Raw genomic sequence first — 18,157 nt, forward strand, 5'->3', positions numbered from 1 at the left:
TAAGTGTGTGTGTTTGGAAAGCAATCTTCAGAAGTGTGGTGTAGAGAAAGTGTGTGCAGGTGAAGGACAGATAAGAATACAGACCACCATGTTAACATGTTGCACTCAGTAAAATCACGTTCACACACACCCTGGTAAACACATTTACAATTCTGCAAGTGTAGAGTATATAGAGACCAATACAAGGATAGGAATCCTTTTTTAAATAAGCTGTGTCAATTACCTAATCTCACTTTTAACGGATTGCACTGAAGTATGGCTAGTATGAAAGCCAGTCCTTTTTCAGGCTTTTCCCCCCTTAATTCTCATTCTTTTTCTTTTCTTAAGATATTCATCTTTTATCCTGGAATATCATTTTAATTCAACTATAGTTGAGTCATGTCGGTGGAAAGGCCACGAAGGTCAAAGACTACAAAGACTCTTTTGAATCTCTCTTTATTCCCCTTTCTCTCCTCTCTTTTAAAACTAAAATCAGGTGCGATGTTCAGGTCTTATGTGAGAAGTGACAACTCCATTGGACATTCGGGGCTTCGACCTTGTTGGGGCGAACAAAGTCTTTATCTTTTTGTGTGTGTGTGTGTGTGTGCTTATTGTTGTTTCATTTTTCAGAAGAATATTTTGATCAACAGACTAAATATCTATCGGAGATGAACATCTATCACGTCAGTGCATGTGTCGTGCATGACAGTTCAGTAATAACCAATTCTTTTAGGCCTTTTATTAATATTTCTTAGACTTTGTCACTGCTTTAGGCGGTGGTCTTAAATAGATCCTTTTCAATGTGATGATAAATGGCCAATATAATATGTATAGTTGTGTTATATTATGATCCAAATGTAGGCTAATAATTATGGTTAATAAGCAATATGGCAAAGCATTTTTGGTTCTGTGGTATCAAATGTGTGGGTGTGGCTAATATTGATATATTGAATTATAATAATGTGCCAAGCACAATAATGATGTAAAAACATATGCTTTTTTATTTTTTTGCTTCTTTTTTATTTGGAGCTATTATACTAAATGTTTAGATGTGGGCCTTTCTCTTTTATGTGATACATAATAAATGATAGAATTGTGATGATTGTATGCTTTAATATATAAAAGCCCCATGTAAAATATAAATTGGCTAATAAAATAATATATAAAATAGAAATATTTTAAACAAATAAATAGTATAATATGATCAAATATTTGTATAATTCTTATTTTTTGCTATTTGTTTATTTTTAAATGAAAGGAGACACCAGCTTCAACAATCACAACTGAATGAATTCACAGTTTTTACGGTGATTATGTTTTTTCATCTGTGGGGAGGGGTATATTTTGGCTGCAGTCAGATTCATGTGATTATTTTTTATCAAACGGTGACATATGACCAATGTTTTAGTTCGGATGTTGTTCTGGCACTCACCCTCTGATCTGTGCCACTCAAATATTTCCTGAAGTGTATTAATTAATATGCTAATGAGAAATGAAAGTGGGCCCGTCAGCTATTGTATTTATTGTGCGCACACATGTTCCACGTGTCTTTGATGGAGAACGATCTTCAGCACCTCTGCACGCTGCGTTTCGTGTTCGTTATTGATTAAGAAGCAAAATGACTGATGGGAAATGCGCCATATGGAGACACTCGTGTGCAGGAGTCACAAAATGAAAGATGTTTTGTTTGCGCGTGTGAGCGTGTGTGTGCGAAAACCAATGCCGATTACTTCATTATATCCTAATATATATAGGCTATTGAATATCCAATATATATAGCAAAAAAAATTAATAATAATATATATAACAAAAAATACCCTTATAAAAAGGCATAGGCTACATCTTTATACGTTATAATAATTCAGTGATATTTACGGTCTTTGAAATGGGTAGACTATCTCTCTTTTATTCGTTTTATCTGTATTCTTATTTTATTGGTTAGATGCGAATGTAATCAGAGGTCGTCTGTGGAAACCTGGGATTTATCAGTCGGTTATGATTGTGATGAAGATGATGATGTTTGTATGTATGCATAAATCTCAACGATTGCATGGCGGGTCATGTAAGTCAAAATACAATAATTTCGATTTAAGAGTTGAACTAAAGCATGTGAGCTATCAGATCACAGTCTGTCATTGGGCTGCGGCTGCTATTAGCGTATTTAATTCACTGCTTTTGAATGTCACGTGGATCTTGATCGTTCAGCTTTTATACACTCTTAATAATAAAGGTTCTTTACTGGTATCAGTGGTCCCATAAAGAACCATTAACATCAATGGAACCTTTCAATTAGGCCTATACAATAGGTTCTTTATAAGGGTTCTTTAGATTTTTGAAATGTTATTCACACTAAATAAAATTGTTCTTTTAAGAACTGTTCACTTACCAGTTCTTAGAGGAACCCAAAATAGTTCGTCTATGGCATCGCTGCGAGGAAAAAAGTGTTGGAGCCCTTTATTTTATTTTTTATTTTTTAGCAAAAATCTAGGCTACTAATTCATGCCTGCTTTGGACCATTTATAAGTGTGCAAATCCTATTTATAAATAATTATTATAATAATGAATAAATGTAAGGTTACTTTAAGATTGTTTGTGCACATAATGTTTTTTATTTGAACACAGCAAAAATAATGTTAACACGTTCACTAAAACATTTTATGATCAATAAGTTATGACAACATGTTTTTACATTGCTTTAACTCATCAAAATTTTCATCAAAAAGTTAAGCAATATTCAACCCTTTTTACAAGTTCAACTAATTTTTTTAATCAGTTTCGTGTAAATTAAGTTGAGATGAAGTTGGTTGTCCTTAAGGAAACATTTTTTTATTTATTTAAGTGTTTGCTTAGGTAGCTGACTTCATATAAGAGTTCATTTTAATCAGAAATTGTTCAGCGTTAATTTAAACTAAAACGTTTTCATGTCTCCTCCTCATTCTCAGTACCTGTTGCTTGCAGATAGGCGCTTCTTCCTGTCGCTCATTCACTCCTTTTTTGTATGTGTGTGCGTGCGCGCGCGTGTGCGCGAATATGAGGGCATGTCTACTGTGTGAACGCACGAGGCCAAACACTAATAAAGAGCTGCTGCCCTCGCGCTGTCCTCGCAGACATCACGCAGGTTTTTACCGGGGAAACACGCACAAAGTGAACCGGCAGGCTCGCGCGGGTGTCGCGGCTCTAGTGATTAAATTCCTCGCGCAGAGATCAGCAGCACTGAAGCACCGCAGAGGAGCAGGAGTCACTGACAGGTAACAGTTCTTTCACTTCAACATCACATGCTTTCGTGAGTTCATTTGGACTCATTTGCATTCCAACCAAACAGCGTGAAAGATCGATTATTCTATTAGAAGGCATTAAGTAATATTTTTATATCACATAATTAGTCTATGTTTAGACAGCATCTGAAATATAGGCTATTGGTATTTAACAAAATAATACAGATAGACAGCATTAGAATTATTGCTCAATTAAATGCACTAGCCTAAATGATGCCGATGTCATATTTTCTTGTTAATTTAATGTGATGTGATATTATAAACATTTACTGCTAAAAATCAGTTTAAGCATAGACAAAAATGCTAAAATGTTAGATATAATGACATCTTTAGAATTATCAATGAAAGGAGCTGCTTTATTAGACGTAGGCCTATTGAAAGCGATCATTTCAAGGCCTTACTGTTCAATTCTTTTTTGATATCAGATCACATTTAAAATAACTTAGGTTCTAATTAGAACCGACAAAGATTTTACAATCTGGTGCATCAATTTTTTTTTTTTTTTTTTTCAAAATCCATCGATGTTCTGGTCCAGAAATGAATAATGTAACTGCAAGAACATTTTTAATTTCCGAAGAATAACGGTTTTGATAAGAAGAAGGTTCTTTGCAGAACCGCTGAAGAACCTTCACTTTAGCAGTGTGTGTTTATGTGTGTGTGCGCAGGCGCTCGGCGGGGCGGGATGGACTACAGTTATGATACGGACCTGGAAGAGTTGTGTCCGGTGTGTGGGGATAAAGTTTCTGGCTATCATTATGGGTTATTAACCTGCGAGAGCTGCAAGGTAATAAATCAGCCTAAATAAGACAGTTTCAATCTGTTTTAGGTGACCTAAAATGTAGTAATTTATGTGATTAGAATTACTTGTTTTGTTCCATTAAGAATCATTTGTTTAAATTAAATGTTGAATTCAATATATTTGTATTTTTAAGGGTCAGGTGAAGAAACAGCTCTGTAAGCTGACAAATGCAGTTTAATTGTTTACACTGTATCAAATGTTAGATGTTTTTATGATTATTTTTATATATATATATATATATTAGGCTATTTAGATGTTTCCGTCACTGCGAGCAAATTAATAATGTATATGGTCATTTTAAAGCTACCATGGTAATTACATTTTTTTCTAGAATTGCATTTTTAAAGATATTATTTATTTATTGTTTTGATTTTTTACCTTTGACGAATCGTAACAGTAGGCTATTTATTTTTTTCATTATAAAGGGTTTCTTTAAGAGGACCGTACAGAATAACAAACGGTACACATGTGCAGAGAGTCAAGACTGTAAGATTGATAAAACCCAGAGGAAACGGTGTCCATTCTGCCGCTTCCAGAAATGTCTCAACGTCGGGATGCGGCTGGAGGGTGAGCGGAACAGTTTCATCTCAAATATAACTGCATCTGAAATTTATAAAGCATATTTGGAGGTCAAATAATAATCAATTATTTAAGGGATAACATTGGTAAATAATTTCGTATAAAATGGCCTATTGTTCATCCATTTTTTTGAAGATGATAATTAGAAGACTATCTTCTAATTATTTTATAATCTTATTTATTATTAAAATATACATGTATGTATTATATGCCCGATAAAGACAATCGTATGCCTGAACAAATAATGTATTTTGTAAGGCATGTTGGTCAGTAAAAAAAAAAAAAAAAAAAACGAATCAGAATTTAAATTGCATTGCAGCCGGTTGATTTGTTTTATATGTAGATTTAGAATAAGAGAAAAGACCAGGGAAAAACTCAACAGTGAAAAAATAACAAAAGAAATCGCAGCGCTTCTTGCAAGGTCGCTATTATCTGCCGGCACCTCAGCGTTCCCGGCTGCGCGCGCTGCTTCTGGATCAAACCAAGGTTAAGTATTTATTTAAGCACGACTCTATTTTAATCAGTCAGGCTATAGAGGTATTTTTAACTAGTTCGAATAGAAGGACGAATTTTATAAAAACGGAAAAGAAGCAACGTTCAACTTATAGAACCTAATCCTTCACTTCTAAAAATAAAGATTCCAATTAGAACCAAAAACGGTTTTACAGTTTTATGTCATATGAACATTTCCAGTTCAACAAATACATTATTATTACGTATTTATTTATTTATATAGTTGAAAGCGAGAAACAAAGCAAGAAATGAAATTTTAATTTGAAGCCAGGTATTCATATATGAACTGAAAAACCTTTATACACACACACACACACACACACACACACACACATATAGGCTATATAATTTATTATTACACACACACATACATTTAATACAGAACTTAATACAGAAATACTTTTTTTATTTGATTTTATTTTTGTATAAAACTTTTACTTAGAGGAATTATAACATCAATACTTTTATAATACTATTAACAATGAACATTATAATACAAATGAACATTAATTATAAAGCACAATGTAATACGGTATTGTTTGTGCTCACAGCCGTCCGTGCCGACAGGATGCGAGGAGGGCGAAATAAATTCGGCCCCATGTACAAACGAGACCGGGCGTTAAAGCAGCAGAAGAAAGCTCTCATCCGGGCCAGTGGCCTAAAGATGGAAGCCACGCCCCCTTTGCTGTCATCACCACAGTCTGACTACAGCTTCAGCACTGCTCTCTCCATTCCAGCTCAAAAAAACACACACCTGAACATCGGCACCTCGCTGGCCCCCACCGATTATGAACGCAGCCTGTACGCATCCGGCTCCCTGAGCTTATCCGGCCCAATCCCGGCCCACACCCCTCTGCCAGCACAGTACCCGTATCCAAACCTACCCGGCCGTGCCATCAAGTCCGAGTATCCCGACCACTACACAAGCTCAGAGCACTACACCAGCGCCAGCTCCCCGGAATCGGTCCCAGGCTACACGTACATGGATCAGACGCGAGTGTCGAGCAGCCCGCCGCTGGCCCCGCCGGGCTCCACGGTCCCGCCGCTGGTTCTGGAGTTTGTTCGCTGTGAGCAAGATGAGCTGCAGGTGCAGAGCAAGATAAGCGCTCACCTGGCCCACCTGCAGCAGGAACAGAACTCTCGGAGTCTCGCAGCCAAACAGGAACGACTCAGCACCTTCGGCCTGATGTGCCACATGGCCGACCAGACGCTCTTCTCCATCGTGGAATGGGCACGCAGCTGCATCTTCTTTAAGGAGCTCAAGGTGAGTGTGAACACGGGCGAAATCCTATTATAATCCGAATTGTAAGAGGATTGAAAGCAATGCACACCTCATCAGCACACACACACACACAACATTGTTTGCATTAACGGAGCGGATGCAGTCAGCATGATGAGATGATGCTGACATGGATGAACAGGGAGTGTGTGTGTTTCTAGATAAACAGTCAGGCCTGCTGTGTTTGCTCTGTCACATTTATAATGGTAGTGATGTCTGATGTGATTCAATCAACAGGAAAGTATTCGAGGAAAGTATTCTGGTTGTTCTTGTTGTAGGTCATTTTTAAAAGACCAAGAAAATGTGGTTTTCTGCTATCAATGACGTCATTAACCTGAAGCATTGGATTGTAATGAGGGTTGAAACTGGTTTTGATGGCAAAGACGGAGTATATTAGACTGAATTAAGATAATAATCACTATTGTGCATTGGGGTTGGCAAGATTTTTTTAATGTTTTTGAAAGAAGTCCAACAAGGCTGGATTTATTTGATCAAAAATACGGTAAAACCGCATTCTTGTCATTATCAATGTTGAAAACAGATGTGCTGCTTCATATTTTTGTGGAAACCATGATTGCATTTTTTTTTTTTTTTTTTTGCTGGATTCTTTGATGAATAGAAAGAACAGCATTAACTTGAAATATAAATAATTTGTATATAATGTGTCAGTTCTGATCAACCTAATGCATCCTGAATAAAAGTATTAATTTCTTTAAAAAAAATTACTGACCCAAACTTTTAAACAATTGTGTAGTTATGTGTAGTTGCAAATGCCAAATTAAAATATTGGGGTATCACAGAACTAAAAATATCTATTTTTGGGAATTCATACTGGATACTGAACTGAATTCATTTAGTAGCAGTTTTTTGACATCACAAGATTGTTAAACCATGACTGACTCGCTCGCGTTTTAGCGGTATCTTCACAACTCCTGTGTTAAAGCTACAATATGTACGATTTTTTTAATAAAATATCCAAAAATCACTTGCACAGTGTGATATATTTCCTGCATTTGTGTAATTACAATATCGCAAAAGTTCCCAAAGATGTTTAATTTCAGAGAAATTCCAATTTTAAATAATGGCTCGTCCCTGTCGCCCCGTCCCACTTGTCGCCTGTCAATGACGTTATACCCGCGTTATCCCTGGTTTCCGCTCATACTGCCATAGTAACCATGGCGACAGACGTGGACAACTGCGTTACGTCTAGCGGCACGCTCACGCTGTTGTTGTTTCATTCAAACATTATGGACCATGGCAAGCAGACGTTACCTCAAGTTTAATTCGTCTAATAAACTGACCTGTGTGAGTATTAATCCAGCACTTGCAGGTAAATTAGTTCGGTAGATTGAAATGTCCTTATTCCTTTATATCTGCGGGACTCGCGTGTGGCGCAGATATCTGTCTCTCACTAGCGATCGCGACCTGCTTCATACCACAGTCATGTTAAAAACATCAATGTATTCACTCATCCATAAACATTATTAGATCCTTCGGCATGACGACAAGTTCCATAATTCCGTTTATGCGTCATCAACCGACGCCTTTGTTATTGTAAGAGGTTAGCGACCCCTAGTGGCGAATAAAATTACATAGCTTTAACATAATATAACTTGAAGAGGGATCATTTCATTCGTATTTAAATTGTATTGATTGTAGAAGGATTTATTGATAATCCGAAATGCTGCGATATATTTTGGGGTCATTTCAGAAGGTTCATTAACTTTTTTCTGGAGAGTAATAGCGTCATAAAATTGACAGCTATATAATGTCCATTATAACCATGGCATTGAAGGGTCTTTAAATAAAACACTTGAGTTTTGTTAGTCCTGAAGAGCTCTTTAAATAAACTCTAGTGTGTTTGTTGTCTTAGAGGAAATAGAGGATACACTCCTTTCTTTTGTCCATTCTGAGCTCCTGTCTCTCTCTGTAGTGTTTCCAAACTTTGCTGACAATGCAGCATGCACACAATGATACATTACAGCATTTGAATCACACACACACACACACACACACAAACAAATAGAGATTAAATAGGGGTAGGAAACAGAGGCTTGGAAAACAATAGGAAGGCCGAAGTAAAGTCTGAAATATTATTATTAATATATATATATATACAGTGCTATGCATAAGTTTAGACACCCATGCTAAAGTTGACTAAAAAGAGGAATAAAAAATCATATTTTGGAAATTGAACTTAATGCCTTAATTAAAAAAATTAGGAAAAATCCAACCTTTAAGGACACCAATTTTCTTTGTGAATGAATAATGTATCGTAAATAAATAAATATTCTTCCTTAAAATACAGGGTGCATAAGTTTGGACACCCCTATGTTAAATTCCCATAGAGGCAGGCAGATTTTTATTTTTAAGTATTTTTTTATATATTTTTTTTAGGATACTATGCATCCTGAAAAAGTTCCCTTGGCCTTTGGAATTAAAATAGCCCCACATCATCACATAGCCTTCACCATACCTAGAGATTGGCATGGGGTACTTTTCATAAGATCATCTCTCAATGCAAATCAAACCAGCTATTAGGCTAACTGAAATAAAACCATGCCAATCTCTAGGTATGGTGAAGGCTATGTGATGATGTGGGGCTATTTTAATTCCAAAGGCCAAGGGAACTTTATCAGGATGCATAGTATCCTAAAAAAAAAAAAAAAAAAAATACTTAAAAAAAAAAATCTGCCTGCCTCTATGGGAATTTAACATAGAGGTGTCCAAACTTATGCACCCTGTATTTTAAGGTAGAACATTTATTTATTTACGATACATTATTAATTCACAAAGAAAATTGGTGTCCTTAAAGGTTGGATTTTTCCTAATTTTTTTAATTAAGGCATTAAGTTCAGTTTCCAAAAGAAGATTTTTTATTCCTCTTTTTAGTCAACTTTAGTATGGGTGTCTAAACTTATGCATAGCACTGTATATATATATATATATAAAGGCAAAGGAAAAACGGTATGCTTTCCAATCCCTGTGTGTGTATGTGGTCCTGGTAAACCCTACGTTATGGGGACCAAATGTTCTCACTAAGATAGTTATAGCAATAATTTTTAAACCTTATGGTGACGTTTTTTGGTTACCATGGACAACAGCTTATAAATCATACTAAGTGTTGTTTTTTTGTTGTTTTTTAAATGTAAAAATGCAGAAAGTTTTCTGTGGTGGGTTGGTTTAGGGTTAGGGTTAGTGTAAGGGGAACGAATATACAGTTTGTACAGTATAAAAATCATTATGACTATGGGATGTCCTCATAAAACATGGAAACAGTGTGCGTGTGTGTGTGTGTGTGTGTGTGTGTGTGTGTGTGTGTGTGTGTGCATGCGTGTGTGTGTGGGGGTTAGCAGCAGCATTCCACTCCAGATAAGAGGAGAATGTGAATGCTGCAGTGTCCGTGTGTTCAGTCTGGCCTGCATGTGAAGGTTTTTCTAATTCAACAAGTCTCTCTCATTTTAATTAATCAGATTCCTCCAGAAAATATAGTTGTTTACTCATTTGAATATTATTCACTCCTAAAAATAAAATTTCTATTAGAAAGAAAGTCTTTTTTTTACATTCTGATGTCATAAGGAAATCTTTTTACAGACCTTTTTATTTAGTAATTCTTTAGAAACTAATACTCTGATCTGAACAACCTAAACTGTGACATCAAGATCTCTAAAGTACCCAATGAAAAAACTAAACCTAATAACCTTTGAAGAATCTTTCATTTTAAGAGTGTGTGCGGTTTACATTGTAGAACAAAATTCAAGTTTCAAGTTGTGTTTACCACTGACCTTATTTTACTCAGCATGCGATGATACATTACAGCATTTCAACCACACACACTCAATATACAGTACATAGTAACACTTGCTGTTCTTCGTTCTTACACACACATGGACAATGAAAATCTCGAGGGAACCAGTGGTGAATTAGTCTTCCGGCATCATTCCTGCTGCTATATAAACTTATTTTATTTAGCTAAGCTATTTCAGCAACTTTAATGTAGGCCTAAAGTACAATAATTATGTAAGCTATAATAATACCATGGTAGTTTCTGTAAGTGATATGCCACTACTGACTGACTCTAAACACACTGAGACAGGATACTACAGTACTAATACCATCATCACTTCCTCTGTCTGTGCTGATGGACTGTTTCCACTTCACACTGTTACTTGAACAGGTGTGTTCATACACACATATCACACCCACACACACGCCGGATGTGAACTGTTAGTTTATTTACCTTCTGAAGACTAATATATGCAGACCTCATTCAGTGTGAGTGTGTGTGTGACAGTTTGAAAAAATGTTTTGGATGGTTTGTGTGCATCTCTATCTACAGACAAGCACTCTGTGTTCAGAATAGCGTACTACTTGCAAACAGTTTGCCGTATAACATTTTCTTTGTATGCCTGCAATACACTGATGACTTACATTTCATTCAAACGATTCTTATGCTCACCGAGGCTGCATTTATTGGATCAAAACTATATACTGTGAAATATTATTACATAATAAAAAAAATACTGTTTTCTATTTGACAATTCCACATAACTTATTGGTTTCAATTACGCATTAAGTTTATTTACTTTTTTTTAAGTGAAGTCAACTGATTTCTCAACTGCATTCTCAATGTAGCTTATGTCCTCTTTTGTGTGTTTGTTATTTTTTTCTTCCTCATTCACACAGCTGGATATGTGTGTGCTTCTGGGTCAAAATCCCAAATTCCTGCAACACAAAAAAGAGGCGGGTTTATTCCTCAAAGATACAACGGAGAGAGAAATAGCTACAAGAATAAAGCCTGTGTTGTGGAAGTCTGGGGCAGCGGCAGGTATTATCGCAGATAAATGAGGGTTACAAAATATAGAAAGCGCTGACAGGGAAGTGTTGTGGTGTTCAAGTGTGGACGTGAATGTGGATGCGTGTGTGTGTGATTTCAGAGTCAACAGCTACTGCTGAGAAATGGACAAGGGTCTTGTTTTACTCATAATCTTTTCAGAGTAAAGCTTTTTCTCCGTCCCATATAAAAGCCCACACCGGGGTGCCAAGGGCATTTGACACTCTCCAAAAGCGGCTTCACACAGCACTTATAGTGATGCCGCTGAGGACAAACTGAAAAATACTAGTACACTAATGGTAGTAAGTTGCAAGTCCAGTATTCAAAAAGGAAGTCCTTATTATAGCACTCAGTATCATTTATTTATTTTCTTTGGGCTTTTTGTCACTTTGATAAATCAATAAGCCTATTTTTCTTTAGCATTTTGTCTTTGCCAGTCATGGATTACTTGGTGCCTCAGATGAGAAAAGACAAAAAAAGGCCAAAAAAACAACAAAAAACTAAAAAACCTGGATGCCACTCAATGAATCAAACGTGATTTTTTTAATGTGAATGTGGCTATTAACGCTGCATATTCCTTATTGTTGCACAATGCACTATGTTTCATACTACTTTTAAAGTCAGTATGAAACAAGTAACTTGAGATAATCATTTATTTGCTTTCAAAATGGCTATCTATCTATCTATCTATCTATCTATCTATCTATCTATCTATCTATCTGTTGTCTGTCTGTCTGTCAATGTATAATTTTATAACAATTTGATTTATTTATTCATTAATGTATTTGCATTCAAAATGCATAGTTTTAATGAGAATAATATATGGCTATTTTAACATGGCTCACTGCTTTGTTTTAAGACTCTGGTTGTCCAGTTTTGGACAACTCTGAAGGTTATTTCTGAAATACTTCTTTAATCACGGGCACTGTGCTTTAAATCATAGGCCTATGTTGTTTGATCATACTTTGCTAGCTTGATGCTTAGCATTGCTAAACACCAGCTAGCAGCACGTTCACTTCTAGTTAAATATAAGTGCGTTTTTATGTTTATTCGTGAAGGCTGCTAAATGCAGTAAGCTTTCTCTTTTCAAGTATGAAATGAATTTCTTCAAAAGCGCTTCAGTCACTGTATTCTAACAGAACATTCACTAGCTTTAGCCTTCTTCACTTTAATAAGCTAGCATTACTTGCTTTTTCTCCATTTATGTGTATGACAAGATAGCTTAAAAATGAAAATATCATCATTTACTCACCCTCATGTCATGTCATTTCCACAACATATGACTGTCGTGCTTCCTCTTTTAGATTTTTGTGTGAACTATAAAGACATACTTGATTTCATATTTGAGAACACTAATTGCTTGTGACTAGTAATCGGCTGATTGTACAGAAATTGTGCCATTCCTTAGATTTGAAATGATTTCTTTACAGTACAGTGAAATTGTGTTTAATGACATTCACCTCAGCATTCATTGCTTTCCTCCATTTGCATAGAAAGCTCTTACATGTGCGTTTTTTGTCTGTCTGTTGCTGTAGACACACGGGTACACAGTGTTCAACAGATGCGCGCACGCAAGACTCCAGCTTCCTTCACTGTGTGCAGAATGTGCCGTACAATCTCTCGTCATGGCAACAGGAGTGTGGCATAAAGGGAGTGATGGATCAAGCGTCCAATTCTATGCGCTTTAAAAAAATACCGAGTGCGTTTCTGTTGCAATTAACTGTGCCGCCCCGGGAGGCTTCTGTGGGGTCACGAACCTCGTATGCAACAGTGAGCTGAAAGTTGTCTCTGTAGAATTATATCATACACATAACTGGATATTTTCAATCCAATTATACCTGTACTGGACAGGACTGTGGACTGTGAAGCACAATAGCGGGCAGCTACTTGAATGAACACTGAATCACATCCTCGGCTCTGCTAACCTCAATAATGGTTCAATCCATTCTGTTCCATTTTTATACACTAACTCAATTCTATGTTAGGCGGTGGAAAACTTGCAGCTTTCTGAGAAATGTGTGTGGGTGAGGCTATGTGTGTGTGTATTAAATATGCATTTTAACTTTCAAAAGGAAATATCAAATTTCATAATATCTCAGCTGTTTCTCCTCAAATAGAGTCTTACTAAAGTCTTCTGCAAATTTCACATTTTGCTTAAATTTGCCCAATAATAATTCATTTCATATTTATACATCTCTATCCTTTTTTATTATATCTTTGTCTCATTTGTTTCCATTTTTATTTAATTTTTTATCTTAGAAATTTAGATGAGATAAGCAAATGAAATAATTTTCTTGTTAAATGAAATATAAGTGATGTAAATATAAACAAATGTAAATATTATTGTACATTCACTGTAAAAATATATTTTTATGATTTGTTATCACAACATCTTTTGTCAAATATACTTAGATAATTAATGTGGTTCAGATAACATAATATTTTGAGTTTCTTTTCATTAAACCAATCTCCTTCATTGTATTAACTCAAATTTTTTATTTCAGTAAACTCAAAATTTTAAGGCAGCCGTGGTAACTTACTTTTTTAAGTGAAACCAACAATATTTTTTTACAGTGATGAAATAAAATGAAATAATAATAATACATATCAATAAATATAACTACGTTTTCAGAGATTTGAAGCAATTATAGAATCTACGAAGCTTCTGAACAATTATATTTCCATAAATAATAATTTATATATATAAAAAAAATCGACATATATAATGCAAATGCATATTTACACAAATATTTGTACATTTCATGTCCATTTTCATTTATTCACTCTCTCTCTGCTCCACAGGTGGGAGATCAGATGAAGTTGCTGCATAATTGCTGGAGTGAGCTTCTTGTGCTGGACTACATCGCCAGACAGTTGCATCATGGGAAAGAGGACAGTGTGCTTCTCATCACTGGACAGGAGGTAACACAAACACACACACACACACACACACACACACACACACACACACACACACACACACACACACCGTACAAACTGTACATTCTATCCCCTTACACTAACCCTACCCCTAAGCCTACCCATCACAGGAAACATTCTGCATTGTTACTTTCTCAAAACAACTCATCCTGTGTGATTTATAAGCCTTTTGAAAAGTGGGGACCGCTGGCTGGTCCCCACAATGTAGGTGATCTCAGGTTTTACTATTCTTATGGGGACATTTGGTCCCCACAATGTAATATAAACAAGGGCACACATTACACACACACACACACACACACACACACACACACACACACACACACACACACACACACACACACACACACACACACACTAGACATATGCACATAAATGCATTAGATCCACTCAGTTGATGTTTAGCATATATGTGTGTGTGGGTCAGGTTGAGCTGGGGTCTTTGCTGGCCCAGGCAGGGGTCACTCTGAGCGGGATGATACAGAGAGGTCAGGAGCTGGTGCATCGTCTACAAGAGCTTCAGCTGGACCGCAGAGAAACCGCCTGTCTCAAATACCTCATCCTCTTTAACCCAGGTGAGGCAGCACATGCTATTACTGTAGCTTTGATGTGATTGGCTGATGTCTTTGCATGTAAACTGCTGAACTGCTATGTGTGTGTGTGTGTGTGTGTGTGTGTGTGGACACTGTTCAAAAGTTTGGGGATTTTTTACAAATATTTTTGCAAGTAGTCATTTAAGGCTGCATTTATTTGATCAAAAATACTGCAAGAACATTAATATTGTGAAATATGTTTTAAGTTTTGTTTTCTATTTTAATATTTTAAAATGTAATTTATTTCTGTGATGCAAAGCTGAATTTTCAGCATCATTACTCCAGTCTTCAGTGTCACATGATCCTTCAGAAATCATTCTAATATGCTGATTTGCTGCTCAACAAACATTTCCAGTTATTATAACAGTTGTGCTGCTTCATATTTTTGTGGAAACCCTGACACCTTTTTTTGACACCAGGATTCGTTGATAAATAGACATTTTTTTAAAGAACAGAATTAGATATAGAAATCTTATGTAACATTAAATGTCTTTACTGTCACTTTTGATCAATTTAACGTGTCCTTGCTGAATAAATGTCTTTAAAAACAAACAAACCTTTGAACAGTAGTGTATTAATGTGCTCACAGTTATGACATCATAACCAAGATGATTTTTGCTACTTATTTTCCACAAATCATTGGGGAGTGAGTTTCATCGTAAATAAAGAGTATGTCGATTGAGCAGCTTTTGATTATAATTTCAAAAGACCAAAAACCTGTTTCCCATGATATGACTTTTAATTCAAGACTTTTTTATTAACCTTGACTGAGTCCTAAAAGACGGGTTAAACGTATAAATTCCACTAACGTGATTGGCCGACGGAACGATAACTATCCAGTTATGCACGTCTTTTGGTCTTTTAATTTGAATAAGTTCCGCTCAGGTGTTTGAATGAGTTTTACTTCTTAACTAACTCCAGAGAGCAAATCCTTTGTATCATTGTGGAAGCGTTGGGAAATTTCCTCTCTTTCTCTGTCTCTCTCCCTCCGCTCAACGCTGCAGCTTATGTTTTAATAGTTTAATATAAAAAAGACATTTTTATAGCCACCGCGGTGGCACCGTCACCCCGTCCTCCGTGTCTTATTGAGCGTATCTATGTTTCCCCCGCTGGGGTTTGACCGAGGCTAATTAACTTCTCAAAAGACGAATATTGCATTGATTTTGATCCACGCTAACGAGGACGCGTGTGTATCAGGCTATTTGTCGTGAGTGGCAGCGTGTTTTGTGTGGCGCGGGCCGTGCGCTAACTGGGTAATGGGCTTAATTAAAATGAAAGCCTTCTGAATCGCTCCTGTTTACAAAGGCAGGGAGCCAGACCACGTATCCATTCGCGGACGCGCACACACCGTCTATAGCGAGACTCCGGCTCAAAAGAAGTTTAATGGATTGACCCCATATTGGTCCGTGCTGCCATGGCCCTCTCTTTCTCAGCTTCAGGAGAAAATGCTCCTTTATTGTTCGCGTTCCCTTAAGTGAGAGCAATTTAGCTCCAACAAAAGCTGCTTTTCATAATAAGAGTGCCTGAGAGCTGTGTGTGTGTGTGTTTGTGTGCATTCAGAAAGTGCTTGAAAACCCATTTTCCACTCATGCCGTCTTTAATGAGACTCTATCGGTGCATCTCTCACTCTGCAGATGTGAAACTGTTGGAAAACCAGCCTTACGTCGAGAGCGTGTACGAGCAGGTGAACGCCGCGCTGTTGGAGTACACACTGTATGCGTATCCGCAGTTCCCGGACAGGTTTAGCCAGATCCTGCTACGCCTTCCCGAGCTCAGAGCGCTGAGCACGCAAGCCGAAGACTACCTGTGCTACAAACACCTGAGCGGAGAGGTGCCCTGCAACAACCTCCTCATAGAAATGCTGCATGCCAAGAGAACCTGCATCTGACACAAGCGCACATTCACACACACACAACAGCCTGATTCCTTCGCAGATGACGCTGTTATCATGTTGTGCAGCAGTCATCTCTCGCACAGAAAACCTCATCAACCATGCCACTGTGTTTCTGAAAGAGGAAGAGGGGAGATGTCAGTGTTAATGACTGGGTTTCTAATACACTCTTAAAAATAAAGGTTCTTTATTGGCATCGATGGTTCCATCACACAAAAGTTTCTTTTAACCTTTCTTTGTAGTGGGAAAAACTGTTCACTGAAAGGTTCTTCTGGGAACCAAAAATGGTTCTTCTATGGCATCGATAAAAAAAAATAAAAAAAACCCCTTTGGAACCTCTATTTTTAATGTGTATAGGGCGCTGCAGGGAAAACATGTTTTTTAAGGCCCGTCCTGAGGTTCTCTCGACAAAAACACATTTTCCATTGGCTTTTGAGTTATTGTACAAAATAAGCTCTGTGACTAACAAAAGTTATGATTCTTACAGGCTTTGCTCATCAAGATAATCTTCAGAAAATGAACAAGCCAAAATACAATTGCCAGATGTTAAAAGCTAAACGTGGGCTATAAAGAAACTACACCAAGGTCGCATGACATTAACATTGATTTGAATGTTTTGCTAACAATCCCATATCATTTCTGAATGTTCCCTGAACGTTCAGAACTATCTTGGTTATAGTATAAGGGAACGTTACGTTTTGTAATCTTGGAAACATTATGAGAACTTTACAATCTGAAACAAGTAACATCCAACTAAAACATGTGTGTGTGTGTATATATATATATATATATATATATATATATATATATATCAACCACCTTTTTCAAGACAAATCTCAGTAACACTTTGCTTAAAGTCTTCATGTATAATGCATTAAAAAGGTATTCATAATATACGTTATAATAATGCATTATATCTTTTCAAAAATAATTGTAACCAAAGTTAAAATGCATTATAATATTTGCAGATTCATTGTTACATCTGAAATTGGTTGTTTGTCATGCATCATATTGCACTATATTTTCTAAAGGCATAACATAAGTATTATCGTATATTATAACCTGGTTACACTTGTTCTTGAGATCATACAATGCATTATAAGGTGGAAAGCAAGGCATAATTAAAGCATTAAAAATACCGCGTTACCAAAATCTCAAGGGGTATTATTGATGTATTTTATATCGTAGATTAAAATGTGAAAATATCTTGAGCTTGTGTTCACCACAGACCTTATTTCAGGCATTTAACTAAACAAATCAGGACGATGGAACCGGATGCTAAAATGCTAACTCGTTTTGCAGGTGTTGGCTTAAAAAAAATACATCATTCTTGCAGCTCACTGTTTAAAAAAGCAACAGATTGTGCCTTCCCTCTCATTACACACACTCACACACTAGTAAAACAAAGTGAGGCATAGTCACAGCCAGACAGCATGACCGTCATGTCAAATGAGACATTGTAAGAAATATGAAAT

At 36.4% G+C, this 18,157-nt stretch overlaps 1 protein-coding gene across 1 annotated transcript; it reads left to right on the forward strand.

Annotated features, from left to right (window-relative positions):
• Positions 1–3,036: 3,036 nt before the first annotated feature.
• Positions 3,037–16,894, forward strand: nr5a1b (nuclear receptor subfamily 5, group A, member 1b). The gene is made up of 7 exons (XM_084387819.1): positions 3,037–3,227; positions 3,920–4,038; positions 4,479–4,620; positions 5,697–6,409; positions 14,061–14,180; positions 14,626–14,773; positions 16,426–16,894. Exons 2-7 carry the CDS (start codon positions 3,937–3,939, stop codon positions 16,677–16,679), a joined length of 1,479 nt encoding a protein of 492 aa, XP_084243945.1. The 5' UTR covers positions 3,037–3,227; positions 3,920–3,936; the 3' UTR covers positions 16,680–16,894.
• The last annotated feature ends 1,263 nt before the right edge of the window (positions 16,895–18,157 follow it).

The sequence above is a fragment of the Rutilus rutilus genome (assembly GCF_951802725.1).
Source record: "Rutilus rutilus genome assembly, chromosome: 18".
In the NCBI taxonomy this organism is placed as follows: Eukaryota; Metazoa; Chordata; class Actinopteri; order Cypriniformes; family Leuciscidae; genus Rutilus; species Rutilus rutilus.